The following is a 15,327-nucleotide window of genomic DNA, read 5'->3' on the forward strand; positions in this document are numbered from 1 at the left end:
ATGTTAAGAAAAACGTGTCTTTATATTATTAGGCGTCTCAGTATGAGTGTATATGTTATTAATGCATCTTCCTCAATCTACAGGTGCATCACATGGGATGGGTTAGTGAGGGAACCATTGCAGCACAACCTTGGTACAAATGGCAGGCTCGGTTTCTGGCCTTCAAAGGTCCTGATATTTTTTTCTTTGATGTACCACCTGTAAGTAGTGATTAATTATTTCTCTGATAATAGATATTAGATCATGTTCTCTGGAATAAATTAAGGAACAAGTATTTAATGAAAAGTATGGAAGTTATCAAGTTGTGCTCTGCCATTTTGCTGAAAGATGTAATAGTTAATGTTGTTTTATTTACCACCCAAATATGCTTGATAAAAATAAAAAAATTTCTATTTCTTCTATGTAAAGTCTTAGGCTTCTCTAAGCATATTATTGGCATGTTTGACATCAGTTTTCTAATGAATCTACATCTTGAAACATTACAACATTTGTGACAAACAGCTTGTTCTCTGGCTTGCAAACATTTGATGAATCATAGAAATTAAAGCAGAACACATGTATTAACCTGTACTTATTTTAACTTTTATTAGCTTGTACCAAGGATAGGTCATAAGGGTTCTGCTTGAATGAACATACTGATAAAATTTATGGGCTGAAATAACTGTCATGATACCCCATGCAGTGTCTAAATTGTATAGAAAGAAGATAGCAAAGAGTCAGCATATGGTACCAGTATATGTTAGAAGAAATAAATTGAATAGCACTCCACAAAGAAACCTTGATTTAAAAAAACAAACAAACAATGTTAAACACTATATTTTAAGTTTTCTTGTCATGAATGTCCCAAAAGGTGTAGAGAATTGACAGTAAATCAGATGTTTGCATAAAAAGTTTTATGTATGCTGGTTGGACTCTTCAAGAAATTGCTGCAGACCAGAACTGCTTCCCAAATGCTGTCAAGTACACCTTAGACTGTGAGACTTAGACACATAAGTTGAAAAATAGGAAAGATGGAGTTGTTGGAACACCTAAACCCAGTGATACTGATGTTAAGTATCTTCCTTTATGTAGCCTTCAGGACAGAAGGAAGATTGTTACTGATCTCAAGCATGAGATAAACAATCATGAACCAAATGACAGAAAAGTGTCGAGATCAACAGCATCAAGAAGACTCAATGTGAATGGAATATTTGGTTGTGTAGCAGTTCAAAACCTTGTACTTAGATCTGCAGATGTTGTGAAGAAACTAAAATTTGCAGAAAAAAAACATACAAAAATTGAACCATTGATGATTGAAAAAGGGTATTGTGGATTTATGAGCTTGAGATTGAAATGTTTGGTTCAAAGTGTAGGTTACTGTATGTCTGGTTACTTTTATCACACCTCAATACATAGCACCTACCATGAAGCATAAGGGAAGCAGTGCAATGGTTTGTAGGTGTTTTCTTACTGAGGTGACAGGAACTGTTTGCAAAATAGGTGGAATAATGGACCAATGCAAATATCATCAGACACTGATCTGTGATGGTATACCCAGTGATTTACATATTAGTGGTAAATGATTCTACTACCAAGAAGATAACTCCAGACACTCATCCAACCTAGACAGAAATTACTTAGCTAAGAAAGAAGCTGCCTGAGTCATTCAAATGATTCATGGCTCCCACAGAGCTCCAATTTTAACCAACCTGAGTAGATGTAGGATTTAATAGCTCAGAAACTTGACAAATCAAAAGGTATTTCCCAAGAAACTTTATGGGAGTGTATTAGAGACATTTGGAGTAAAATCCCAAAGGACATTTAGATTAAGTATCTTGCAACAATGTCTGAGTCTGCAATTATTAAAGCAAAAATGTGACACAAAAAATATTAACTGTTTTGAGGAACTCCACTGAGTTTCTGTTGTACTAATTATGAAGGTTAATAAAATTTTGATATTTCACCTGAGATATACCTTCCATTGTTCTTTTGAAAGTAACCTGAAATCTAATTTTTTGACTTTGTCCTAAATGTTTACATGGTACTATCTGTTGACAGTTTTATAATATTATAACACAACAGGTGTACTTACTATTGACACCTGTGCATAATATAAAAAGTAATCGGTTTTATTTAATTTTCTAAAAGTTTTGGATACATTAACTTCATTTCTTTGCAACACGAACATTAAACTACAAAAAGTCAGCTATGTAAAACTTTATATTAAAATGTTTTTTCTTCTATTTTAACTGTAAAGTTTTTAGCACTGTCATTAAATATGGACATTATTATCTATCTATAGGTATATTGTGTTCATTTGAATGTAGCAGAGGCAGGGCATGGCTAAGTTGTTAAGGTGCTTGACTCACAGTCTGAGGGTCACAGCTTCTAATCCCTATCCTAACATACTTACCCTTTCAGCCATGAGGGTAGCTTTGCATGAAATTCGAAATAAACAGTTACCAATGTAGCAGGTGTATTGTAAAGCATATTTTTATACAGCTACTCAGTAATAATCTTAAGAGGTGGTTGAGAGAAAGAACAAATAAATAGTGAAAGGCTATAAGCAGTTTCTAAATCTTTTCTAATGTGATAAATGGTGATGAATAGTAACAAAACAAGGTTTAAGATATAGCAAATGAATCTCATAGAGGACACGAGGATTGATAAAATTAAATGCTATATAGGTTGCCATTGTATTTATTAGGAAAACAAAGTATTTCATTATAAACGCAAAAACGGCTTGTTTGGGTTGAGAAAATATTTTACATAGAAGACCGAACAACGTTTCGACCTTCTTCGGTCATCGTCAGGTTCACAAAGAAAGAGAGAGGTAACTGGCCGGAAGCTGACCACATGCTTGAAAGGGGTTGTGCAACTGAGTGTTGGAACGTAGAGGGCAGTGTTAGTTGTTTGAATATATAATTTTATTTATTTTATTATACTAATATAGGTATAAAGGCATTCCTTTATATTGGTTTATTTTGGGTTTAAGTTGTTGTATAAGTAAGGCTTCTTTAATTTTGCATTTGTTTATGTTTGTTTCTTTATTTAGTATTTGAGTGTTTTCTATGGTTATGTTGTGTTTATTTGACTTGCAGTGCTTGAAAACGTGTGAAGGTGACTTTTTATGTTCTTTGAATCTGGTTTCCATTTTTTTACTTGTTTCTCCAATATAGAAGTCGTAGCAGTTATCACATTGTATTTTATAAATAATGTTGGTGTGGTGTTTGTCAGTGTAGTTTTTACATAGTATTGACCTCAGTTTTGTGCCTGGTTTTTGAATAAATTTGGTACTAACTGGAATGTCATATTTTGTTACTAGTTTTTGCCAAATGTTGGTTATTTGTCTGCTGATGTCAGGAATATATGGTATACAGCAGTATATGGTTTCGTGATTTTTTGATTCATGAGATATATTTACTTTTGTTGGTTGATTTTGCTTTCTGTCTAGGTGTGTGCGTATAATGTTTTCTACGGTTTGTGGAGGAAACTTATTGATGTTGATGAAGTATTGTTTTATTTTGTCTAATTCATCGTTAATTTTATCTGGTGAGCATAGTTTTATGGCTGTGTTTATTTGGTTTCTTAGTATGTTGAATTTTTCTTTTGTTTCATGTGCTGAGTCCCAAGGAATGTCTAGTCCAGTATGGGTGATTTTTCAGTGGATTTTTGTTTTGAATTGTGTGTTGGTTCTTGTAATTTTGAGGTTAAGAAATGATATTTGATTGCTTTCTTCCTGTTCACATGTAAAGTTAATGTAGGGATGTATAGAGTTAATGTGATTGAAAAAATTAAATATGTGTTCTGTAGATTTGAATCCTGCAACCGTGTCATCTACATTTTTGTACCAGTATAGTGGTGGATGTAATGCTGTGTTAATTGCTTGTGTTTCAACTTGTGTCATAAAAATATTGACTAGAACTGGTGATACTGGGTTGCCCATGCTTAGGCCATTTGTTTGTATATAGTTTTGGTTGTTGAACATGAAGTTTGTCTTTATCATGGTGAATTCTATGAGGGTTGCTAATTGGTTACTGGGAATGTCTGTAGTTGGGCTAAATAAAGACAAACTTAAAAACGATAAAACAACCCAAACGAGCCGTTTTTGCGTATATATTTCTCTACAAGTGGGTTTTCTTGACATCACTGATTAAAGTATTTCATTAGTTACTGCTTCCATCTATTACATATGAATGCAAAGAATGAGAATACTTGACTGTCTCAAATTTTCACTAATTTCCAACTTTGAAAAGCATTTCTTAGCTGACAGGTTAATTTTTTTTTCTGGAAATTTAAATTAAATATGAAGTCTATCTTTTGTAAAGTACAATTTAACTTGTGACTAAATAATGGTGTGTGTGTGTGTGTGTATATATGTGTATATATATCTCATCATATATATATATATATATATATATATATATACACACACACAATGAGATAATCTTTGCAATCTAGAATATATATACATGAGGCTCTAACATTTACTGAGTACTGTGAGTCTGTGTTTTTTTTTTTATACAGATATATAGCTCATGACATAATTGAGACTACTGAATATTGTCAGTGTTATTTATCAAAGTAACATACTAATTTTAGGTATGAAAATAATAATAATATAATGACTGAAATATTTGGAAATTGGTTACTTGAAACTTCTTTTTTAGTATAATTCATCTTATGCTTTTCTGAGTTAGATACCTTCTAGTCTATACTGTACATGCCACAAATTAAAAAACCATATATTGATTAACATACACTATTACACCTAGAGTAACATTGAACTCTGTGAAAGTATAATACATATAGTATGGTATGAACTTAATAATGCTAAGTGCATTATCTTTCTTCCACATAATTTACAGTTCACATATAAATCTCAGAATCTACAATCTTTGCTAGGGTGCAAAAACCATTGTAAAATGGTGTGAACCTTTGACTTCCATTTTTGTGTAAAGGTGTTTTTGAAGTGCACCTGATTTAATAAGAAACAAAATCTGTGCTAGTTCTAGTCCCTACTATGTTATTGATTGTTAATCTTGTTTAGAGATCTGACATGATCTGGTAATCAGAGTACTTGACATGCAATTTACATGTGGTGTGTCCCAACATTCTGGCCCTTTCACATGTTGAGGTGTTATAATGTGTCATTCAATCCCTCTATCCCGTTAGAGTAACTCGAGAGTTGGTAGTGGAATATATTCACTAGCTGTCCTCTCTTTAGCTTTTCACTTGTAAATTAGGAATAGATAGAGCATGTAATAGCTCTCAAGCAGATTTGTGGAATTTTCAAGAAACAAAAAAAACAAACCTTTTGAGTTGACACTCGATAAACCTGCATTGAAGATTTGGAATAATTTATTTATGCAATAATGCACATTGAGTAAGTTTTAGTTTGTAGGTGTGCACAATTTCATCGTTGTACATTTTATAATTGCTTTCTTGTCTGTGACTTTAAATTTGGCAACGTTTTATTTACAGAGCAATATACAAGACTTCTTAAGTTGTCCCTCAGTTTGCAGAGCTTATCAGTGTATGTTTAGGTGCCTGAAGGTAAGATTTATCAAGATATGATGATTTGATTAACTCATGCAGTGATGAAAATTTATTCACTTTAAACTCTAATAGTAGCTAGCTTCTTAGTGAAAACATTCCAAGTTTTTGATTTATTTAAATTACATTTATAGTTGTGTTATAGTATTTATATAAATATAATAATACTGTATGTTGTATATCCATGTAACTACTTTGCAGGGTGAGGATGGATCTTCACTAAAATTGGTATAGAGGTTCATTAAGTCCATGTAAGGGGGTAGACACAAATTTTCAGTTTTCCAGTTTTTACAGGTGTTTTTGCATTTTCTACCACTACTTCATATTTCCTGGATAGATCTTCACCAAATTTGGTATGGACGTTCATTGGATCTATGGGGGAGATGCACATGAATTTTCAGTTTTGCACATTACAGTTGTTATGGGCATTTTTACCACTAATTCACCAAATTTTGTTGGGTCCATGAGTAGATATGGTAAACATGCAGTTTCACATTTTTTGTTTTGCAGTTTTGTGTGCATATTTGTGCTTTTTTTATAATTATATGTACAAAGGGATCAACTTTTCATGTAGTAAAATAATATTCCATTAATTGTGAAGTTGCACAATTTCCACCTGAGGGACAGGTAATCCATCAAGTACACAATAAATTGAATAGTGTTATTGAATATGCATCAAATTGTTTCAATAATGGAGAGAAAAAAAAAGTGGACTATATTTACTAGTTACTGTTACAAAAAATAAGCTAATTTCTTTAGTTATGTACCTTGTTACTGGAATAGAAATATATTAAATTAATTTGCTTTTAACACATTGGCTCCCAAACGACCTGGCCTGGTGTGGCCAGGTGTTTAAGGCACTCAACATGTAATTTGAGGGTTGCGGGTTTGAATCCCTATCACATCAAACACCCTTACTCTTTCAGCTGTATAGGCATTATAACGTGACAGTCAATCTCACTATTTGTTGGTAAAAGAGTAGCCATGGAAGCATTATAATGTGACAGTCAATTCCACTATTCATTGATAAAAGATTAGCCCAAGAGTTGGCGGTGGGTGGTGATTACTAGCTGCCTTTTCTCTTGTGTTACCCTGCAAAATTAGGGACAGTTAGTGCAGATAGCCCTCATGTAGCTTTGTGTGAAATTTAAACCAAACTAAACCACAACGACCCACCAGCGGGTCGTGATAGTGTTTCAGTAAGACCCACATGACCCAAAGGTGAGTTGTGCTCTATTTCCTTTTTAAAGGGCAACTTGTTGGCTGGGACACGGCAGTTACATAAACACTCTTCCTAAAAATAGTAATTGCAAAATGATGAGTGGGACCCTGGGAAGTATTGGCAAAATAGGCTTGGGAGCCAATGTGTTAAATTAGGCAATTCATTCCTGTTGACTAACATATTCACTGAAGTTAAGTATGGTAGAATAGAGGCGTAGCTAGGGTTTTCAGTGCTCGTGGACAAAGCAGTTTTCGCGCCCTCTCGTGACAAAACGTAAGCCATAAGAGGGTCCATCTTGCTTTCTCGGAAATTTGAGTTTTAGAACATGAAAACCTGCATAAAAGCTAGGGCCAACAGCGTGGGTAGATCAAACAAATGATCAATAGTTAATAGGTAAATGAGATCAGGAGAATGTGAGAGGAATGGGAAAGATTAAATCTAGTTGAAACCAAATCCCCATTACATTTATCCTTAACAGCGAAGTTGTTATGAGTATTTTTGAAATGATATGACTGATACATGAACATTGCAACGAATAAACAAATTATAGATTTAATAGTAATAATTTTCACCTTGGGAATATAACGGTGCATCCAAAAATCTTATCATAAAATTTTAAGGTCTTGCTTGAGCAATTTTGCTCTCATCTAAATCATTCTTGTCACAAAAATAGTTACGCACCTGAGATGCACCTATCCACGAATTTCTGATAAAAAATTATTCCAAACGAGTGCCACTCATCCACCACCTCGGACGTGACCTGGTCTCTTGGTAAGTCAGATTCCAAATCAGCCGTTGGTTTGGTTGCTCACTCACCTGTTTTAATCAATTTTAAGATCAATGCCGAAAAGGTGCGAAAAGTCCGGACTCTTATCTGCTATTCACAATCTAGTCCAGTGTTAGATTTTCTTTGCTTCGCTTAGATACTTCAGTCAGATTTCCTTGGCTTCATTTCCAGCTTTACCAGGCTTTCGGAGGTCTGGTAAAGTCATTTAAACTCCCATTTCAATGATCTGTTATAGCCGTTCAATTATTCCCAAAAGACAGGGCGCTGAGGCCATGGTAGCATTCCGAAAACTGGATCAAGTAATAGACAATTTTCCTGCTTTGTTTGGTGAAGTATCCATGTAATGTGCATTCTGATTATTGCTTTACAGCATATAATGTTACTTTTCACAACGTTTACACAATGTTACATCACAACATTGATTATTCGCTATGAAATGACTGCATTTTGACGTTTTCATAACGTTTAGACAACTTAATAGAAAAATGTGACCAATTACGACGTTGTGGCAACGTTACATAGCAACGTCCATTATTCGTCAGGAAGAGACGTTGCAATCTGACATTTTTGCAATGTTTAGACACTGTTATGGTATAACGTGACCAAATCACAACCAAGTTCTGGCAACACATAACGTTGCAACTCCCATATATGGGAAACTGGGCATTAATTGGTTAAGAAGGGGAAAACGTATCATTCTGAAATTCATTCCTAATTATGTAACATCTTGGTTATTTGTGTGTACACAAACTAAAACTGTATTCATGAGTAAAAATATTTGATGCTGAAGACCATTATTTTACTGCCAATAAATAATTCAAGTAACTGTTTATGCATTCTTAAAAAATCAAGATTTATGTTTGGTGATTTTAAATCAACTGTTTGCACTAGACCTCAAGGAAAAATGCCACAACTTGAATTTAAATAATCTAATAAATAAACTTTTATTAGCTTTTCTAAACATAAAACAAAAGTAAACTTCAGTTTTGGAATTTATTTAATAAAAGTGTATTTAACTTTATGCATAAAAATACAATTTTGATTTGGGGGTGATTTGAGCACATGTGCTCAAGAGTGCTTTTAATATGCTGGGGTAATATGGTGCTTTGGGGGGAAGTCATGATAATTTGGAATAATTATACACCAATTTTTGTTGTTGTTTTCTTGCAATTCAGTAAAGATATACAGTGGGGGTGTTGCATCAACTTAAGTTTGTATTGCTGCAGATCTTGTATGAAAGTTGAAGCTATTTCCCACTGATAACAGTTCTGTGATGGTTTTATTGTCTTGACATTTTTACATGTTCTGCAGTCATTCTTGCATGCCAAATCTGTAAACAATATACATTTTTCTCCATCATGTAAAGAATTTTTTTTATGAAACATCATGTGTACTTTTTACATAAATGAATACTTTTCTTTGAAATCGGGTCACATTTTGTTATGCTTAAAATGTTGACAAACACTAGCTATAGGTTTCTCTAGACCAATCACAATGCGAGATTCTTATTGATTTGTTTTGGAACCAAAGCATAACAAACATAATAGTGAAAAAGGTTACTTGTGATGAATGAAGTAATCATTTATGTCTCTGGATGGCTGTTATGGGTATTAACACTTTTACTAATACAGCAGAGAATGTTTCAAGTTAACTTAAAGATGACTTAAGAAATTGAAACATTGTCTCTGTTTTATTAGAAAAAGTGTTAATACCCATACCAGCCGTCCTGAGAAATATTTTTACATCAAGTGGGTTTCTTGTCATCACAAAATAATAATTTGTTCTAAAGACTTTTTTCTCCTTCTGATTTGTTAAAAATCGTTACCTGATATAGAAAAAAAGTGAATGTTGTTTTTAAACTCTGATGAGCTGAGTTAGTATAATTCATTATTAAAACCAAAACAACTTTTATGAAGTGTAAGTTCTCAGGCCTGTGTATTTAGTAGCTAACATGCATCATCTATACATTTCTTGACTCCTAAATTTAATTAATGTTACTGGGCTTAACTAAAAGTGCTAAGTTTAAAAAATACACTTTAAGAGCACTTACTTCAATTCCATTACTGTTACAGGAGGTGAATTTCTTATAGTAATTACAGCTCTGACTAAGCAGAATATTGAGAAATAGGCATATTGAAACGTGTATTGAATTTTTCTTTTGTTTCATGTTTAGTTGTATTCATAATAGCAGTAAGATTATTACTGGAAACTACTATTTAATTCTCTTAAATATGGTGTGGAGTCAAACAAAAAATACTGATATAAAGTTATAAGTAGTATTTACTGCAACTGCCCATTTTGTAATATTAAGATAGACAATTTTGTTGATGAGAGGTGGCATTGCTTCCTTGTTTTAAATGGACTTTTAAATGTGTAATTCACAATATTAATAAGGATATTTTTTGTGTATTAGGAGAGTGATTATGTTGATGACAGGTGGCACTGTTTCCTAGTCCAAACTGGTCATTCCCAATCTCGGTACTTTTCTGCAGAGAGTAGGGCAGACCTTTTGAGGATAGAAACAGCGTGGAATCGAGCTATATACAATTCTGTTACAAAACTAGGGGTAAGTTTTGCATAAACATACAAGATGGAAAGAGGTTGGTAGGAGATTAATGAATAGCTGTAATGAAAGTAGATGCAGGGAGTCAGAATATTATTGAAACCAAAATATTGATACAGGAAGTAAAAGATACCTGTTTCTGTGTTCCTTATGCAACCATGACTTTTAGGTTCTTGGTTTTCCTGTGTAATATACCTAGTGATTTTCATAAACACTAAATCATCAAATGCAACTTCTTTCAATGACTAGTGAGTAAAAGACAGTCAATTTTATTTTAAAGGTGTCATGAAATTATATAATGTTTTTGTTTATTTTCCAGTTTAGTTTTTTGTATTTGTAAACTTCACACACAAATTCTCAGCCTTAATAAATAATTTATTTAACATGTATTGATAATTGAAGACTTTGTTAGGCTTAAGGGGGAACACTAATGATGTGTAAACCTATATTCTGATGTTAATTTAATTTGCATTTTATGGAAGTTATGATTCCTTCATAGTCCTGTAAATAATTTAAATTCCAATGACATTGCTTTCTAAGTACATAATTACAGGTATGTTTAAAATGTAATATCTATCATTCTTTTAATGTTATTTAACATTATTAGAGCAAAACTTTCTCTGTCATATACAATGGGAGAACTGGAGGATTGACTCTGGATTGGACAATGGGGTTTGCTTTATATGATACAGAAGCAAAGGTGAGGCATCTGTTCTTCAGAGCTTTGTAAAATGTAACTTTTTGACTGTTAAATATGGAATTGATTCAGGATCTATAAACATTGTTATTATTGAATAACTGTATCATGGGCTTTTGTTGTGACTAATGTGAAGAGTTTGTGTAACTGGATTTTACTTTCAAAGAGGAAAGATGTTCAGATAGATGCTGATAAATAAAGAGCATTAAACCTTGAACACTGTAGTAGTTGTCAATGTTATCAGTAGCCTATAGGATCATCTAAGGAGAGGTATTAATTATTAACTGTTATAACAACAATGATTTGATATTTGTATGTGCAGGTGGAAACTTTTATGTTTTTGTAACTGTTATACAAATGTATGTACATGCATCATGTATAAGGTGCAGGTTTTAGTACCTGAGGTAAGCCCTCTAAGAATTTTGATATGTTCAGATAGATTTTTGAGACTAATCAGTGATTAGTGTTGACCTATATTTTGGGTACTAATTGAATACCATTTTTAGAAACACTGTGAGGAGGACTGTTTCTGTGTTAGTAGGGGATAAGATTAAATCCTCAATCTTCACAATGGAAATCTGGCGTGACATTCACTCAACTGGGGTCTCCATCATTTGTAACTTAAATCAACTAACTGATTGAATGTTTTAGTGAGTTTCTTTTCCTGTGGTAGGTTGACAGTGTGTGTGTGTGTGTGTGTGTGTGTGTGTTATCAATTTTGTAGATGCGGAAGTTTTTTTTTGTTTTGCTGCCCTTTTTCCTTGCTTGTGTATGTGGTTCATATCCTATTATTATAATATTACTTCATTATGTTGTTGTTATTGTTGTGTCTAGGTATACATATATACTAGTATTACCATCTTGTGTGACAGTTATATTTCTTGGCCGTTTTGTTTTTCAAGTGTATTAGAGTTCACATTCACAAGAAATGTTACACAATGTGTTTTCCTTCTCCCTTAAACCTTTAGGTAATTTAGTGTATATTATTGTTATATTATTGGAACATAGCTTGTGTTTATTATGCTCACTTTGTTATTCACTTATCTTTTATGAGAGGCCTGCATCATAGGGGTATGTAACTGCTGGTCTATAATTTGCATTGCAACACAGAGAATGGCTCAGTTTTTTGTTTTTTTTTCCAAGTACATACTTTTAGCTCACTGCTCCATTTCTTGACTACTTTGACATCTTATTATAACCATGGCTGTCAGAGTTGTTCTTGTCTATTTTTTATATATTATTGGTGCTCATCTTTGTTTTTCTTATCAAGTGTTCTGGTTATCTGTTGTCAAGGAGGGTTATTGTAATGAATTTTACTTGTATCTTAACTTATTTGGTATCATAATTGTTATTTCTAGAGACTAGACAGTCTGTAATGCTTGCCTCTACACTGTTGGGGTGGTTTGATTTATATTCAAGGCATTAAGCTATATGTATTGGTTTCTTGTAAGCTCCTTTGGTATAAAATAGGTCATGTGTCATGGTAACCATCATGTTATGATTTCAGTTGTGAACATATAGCAAGATATTGTCCTCTTAGGTGGTTCATGAATTCTTGAATCTTGTGTGTAGTCATATTATAAAGGTATTAACACACTGAGCCATATCCTGATGTTTAGAGCAAGTGTCTTATGGGTGTTAACTTTAAAATGTTCCATGTAGAGGTGACTGAGTACTTGTTATAGAGTAAGTCCACATAAACCTTGTTGTTGATATAATTATCTTGAAAAGGTTGTATTAATACAAACAGATGCAAGTTCAATTTTCTTGACCTTTAATGTTTCTAAAAAAATGTTAGTTTTTTTTTTTTTTCTAGATTACATCATATTTGAATTTCATGAATATTTTATACATAGTGAAATTTTAAAACACCCTGCTTGAGCAGTGTGGATTATTCTTAGTTTATATAAATGCTTACCTTTACTATATAGAGAACATCAAATCAACCTCCAAAGTAGATTTTGCTTCCTTAAGCTTGTCTAAGAATGATTGAAAGTTCAAACAAAGTTACTATAATGTTCTACAATTCCAGTGGTATGTTTGGAAATATCGATTTTCACAACTTAAGTCCTCCTCAGATGATGGCTTGAACAAACTAAAACTCCATTTTCAAGATCCAGAAACTAGGAAGGTGGAGGTTCAAGTGAGTATATTTATATCTTTGTATGCCCCCCACATACAGAAAAAAGAAAAGAGTATTTACGAAATTTATAGGACCGTAACATAATGGGAAGTAATAGTTATTAATCTGTTGTGTTTCATGTTCCCATACAAATTTGAGACATTCTATAAAAAGATAGTTGTAGTAAATTATATTTTTTGGTAATCTGTAATCAAGTGAACTACAAAATTCGAGTTACTGACATAAGCCTTGTCTTATTATACAGGAACTTCAGTCATCCTCACTCCACAGTCTTCTCTTCTGTCTGCATGCTTTCCTTAGTGCCAAAGTTACCTCCGTAGATCCTGGATTTCTTCACAGCTCGTGACATTATCTAGTTGTGAGTTTCTTTAAGAGAAGAAAATCAAAAATGCTAAGCTCACATATTCTGTTGATGAGGTGCTGTTTTGTTGTGGGAAAAAGTAAAATTCATCATAATTCTGTAAATTTCTCATAGAATTAGGTTTTAGTAAATAAGCAAACTTATTGTTCATTAAATACATGACCAGAAACTTTTGTTTTCTATTGTCATAATTACCTTTCAACTGATATCATGAGTCGAATTTAGCCTGTTGATTGCAGTATTACTGACAATAGAACTTAAGCATTTGTTAGCATAAAGTTTGAAATAATAATTAGATGAAAGAGTAAACTATTTGAAATTGTAATTTTTTCCATTTGATTTGAACTATAATACTAGATATTACATCTATAGTTACACGTTAATTTTTTTATATATTTGTTACATTTTTAAAGGGAAATAAAGGCAGTAATTGTTCTGTTATTACTTAATCTTTTTAATATTCTGCATTTAGTTTCTTTTATTTCAGTAATTTGAAAATACAGTACCAAGATCTTTTAAAACCAATAGTTGAGTAAATCTATCAAAAAAATATCCTTTATGCTACTAAATACCAGTGTTGATTACTTCTACTAAAAATGAAATCTGTGCAAGTAAAGAAACAAATCTAGATATCCTAACTAGTGTTATAAAAACAAAACTTGTATTATTTTAACCTATATGTGATGAGAAAAAAAGAGAATTATGCAAAGCAAGTGTTTTCATTGAAAAATATAACTGCAATAACTGTTGTATTTAATTCTTTGTAAAGCACATTAGATTGTGACGTTTTTTTATTTGTCATTATGCATTTTGTACAGAATCCAGATTCTATATAGTTTGTTTTTCACAGTGTAACAAAACTGATGTAAAGTCTAATTCTTGAAATGTTTAAACAGTGTGGTGTGAAAATTAAATTTGTTGGTGTTTTGTTTGAGTACTGTTGTTAGACCGTTAATACTGTAAACTGCCCTACTTCGCTGTTCGTTGTTTTTTTGTCTTCAAAAGATAAGTGCCGTTAAGTTTCAAGGAAATTATCCTTTCCAAATAAATGAAATTAATCGTTGTTATTATCATTAATTGATTATTACCTTGCATGTTGCATTTGTGGAAGCATACACAATGATTATTGATATACTCTAGAGAAAAGTTAGAGTTAAAAAACATTTATATACATATAGTGTATTGAAAGTAGAGTCGCAAAGAATTAGTGTAAATATCTGTGCTTAAGAAGTAGTAAACGAGTGGCAACTCAATAAATATTTCATTAGGTTCAACAGGAATAGAAATAAATAAGGGTTAGAACTGTAAGGATGAATTGCCTTTTTAGTAAAACATGATTTGAAAAGACTCATTCCTTCCATTAACCTGACACTATGAATGAGGAAGGAGTGAACAGAACAAGAGATAATTGTGTTGCAGTTTAACAATATGTGGAAAAAATACAAAACATGTATTTATATATAAACATGTACAACTTTCCACCTTTTGGATACAAATAATTCTACAGTACTTAGATTATTTATCGATCTCATGCACTAGTTATGTGATTTTTAAAAATACTGCTTTTCAGGAAATTGTTCATAATGAGCTTAAACTAATTTAATTTAAAATATTTTAGTGTACTTAATTTGTACAAGGATTACATTTTCTGTCAGTAGGTCAAGAAAAAATTTGTTGAAAAATGGTATTTGAATATCTTCATTATAGATTCTTTGTGAAGTTACATTCTGAAGAGTGACTTGGAAGTATAAGTTAGTATGTGTATATTATAAGTGTATAAGTACAAGGTATACCAGAGATTAAACAACACTTTAACCTTGCTCTTCGGTGTTTGAAGGATGTTTTCCTATAGAAGGACAGTTTGTGTAATAGAAAGTTGAATATAAGATTCCTTTGAACTTTTGTCAAAGTGAAGGTGGCTCGTATCTCAAGGATATAAGGTCCAAAGATACATTCAATAAGAAGCTTTTCTTACAGGTTTTGGAAAATCTATTTCTGCACATGTACAGAATTTAATGT

At 32.2% G+C, this 15,327-nt stretch overlaps 1 protein-coding gene across 11 annotated transcripts in view; it reads left to right on the forward strand.

Moving 5' to 3' along the window:
* The window catches only part of LOC143240544 (gamma-2-syntrophin-like), a 39,231-nt gene extending 24,989 nt beyond the window's left edge, over positions 1-14,242 (forward strand). For 8 of the 11 annotated variants that reach the window (XM_076483149.1, XM_076483155.1, XM_076483156.1 and 5 more), the window contains 6 exons: positions 84-200; positions 5,464-5,535; positions 9,958-10,110; positions 10,715-10,807; positions 12,837-12,947; positions 13,192-14,242. In XM_076483149.1, coding sequence (XP_076339264.1) covers positions 84-200; positions 5,464-5,535; positions 9,958-10,110; positions 10,715-10,807; positions 12,837-12,947; positions 13,192-13,293 — 648 coding nt within the window. In that variant the 3' untranslated portion in view covers positions 13,294-14,242. Of the gene's footprint in view, positions 1-83; positions 201-5,463; positions 5,536-9,957; positions 10,111-10,714; positions 10,808-12,735; positions 12,948-13,191 lie in introns of those variants that run through there. The other 3 variants (XR_013021811.1, XM_076483153.1, XM_076483159.1) reach the window with 3 other exon arrangements.
* The last annotated feature ends 1,085 nt before the right edge of the window (positions 14,243-15,327 follow it).

This window comes from Tachypleus tridentatus, chromosome 13 (genome assembly GCF_004210375.1).
Source record: "Tachypleus tridentatus isolate NWPU-2018 chromosome 13, ASM421037v1, whole genome shotgun sequence".
NCBI lineage: Eukaryota > Metazoa > Arthropoda > Merostomata > Xiphosura > Limulidae > Tachypleus > Tachypleus tridentatus.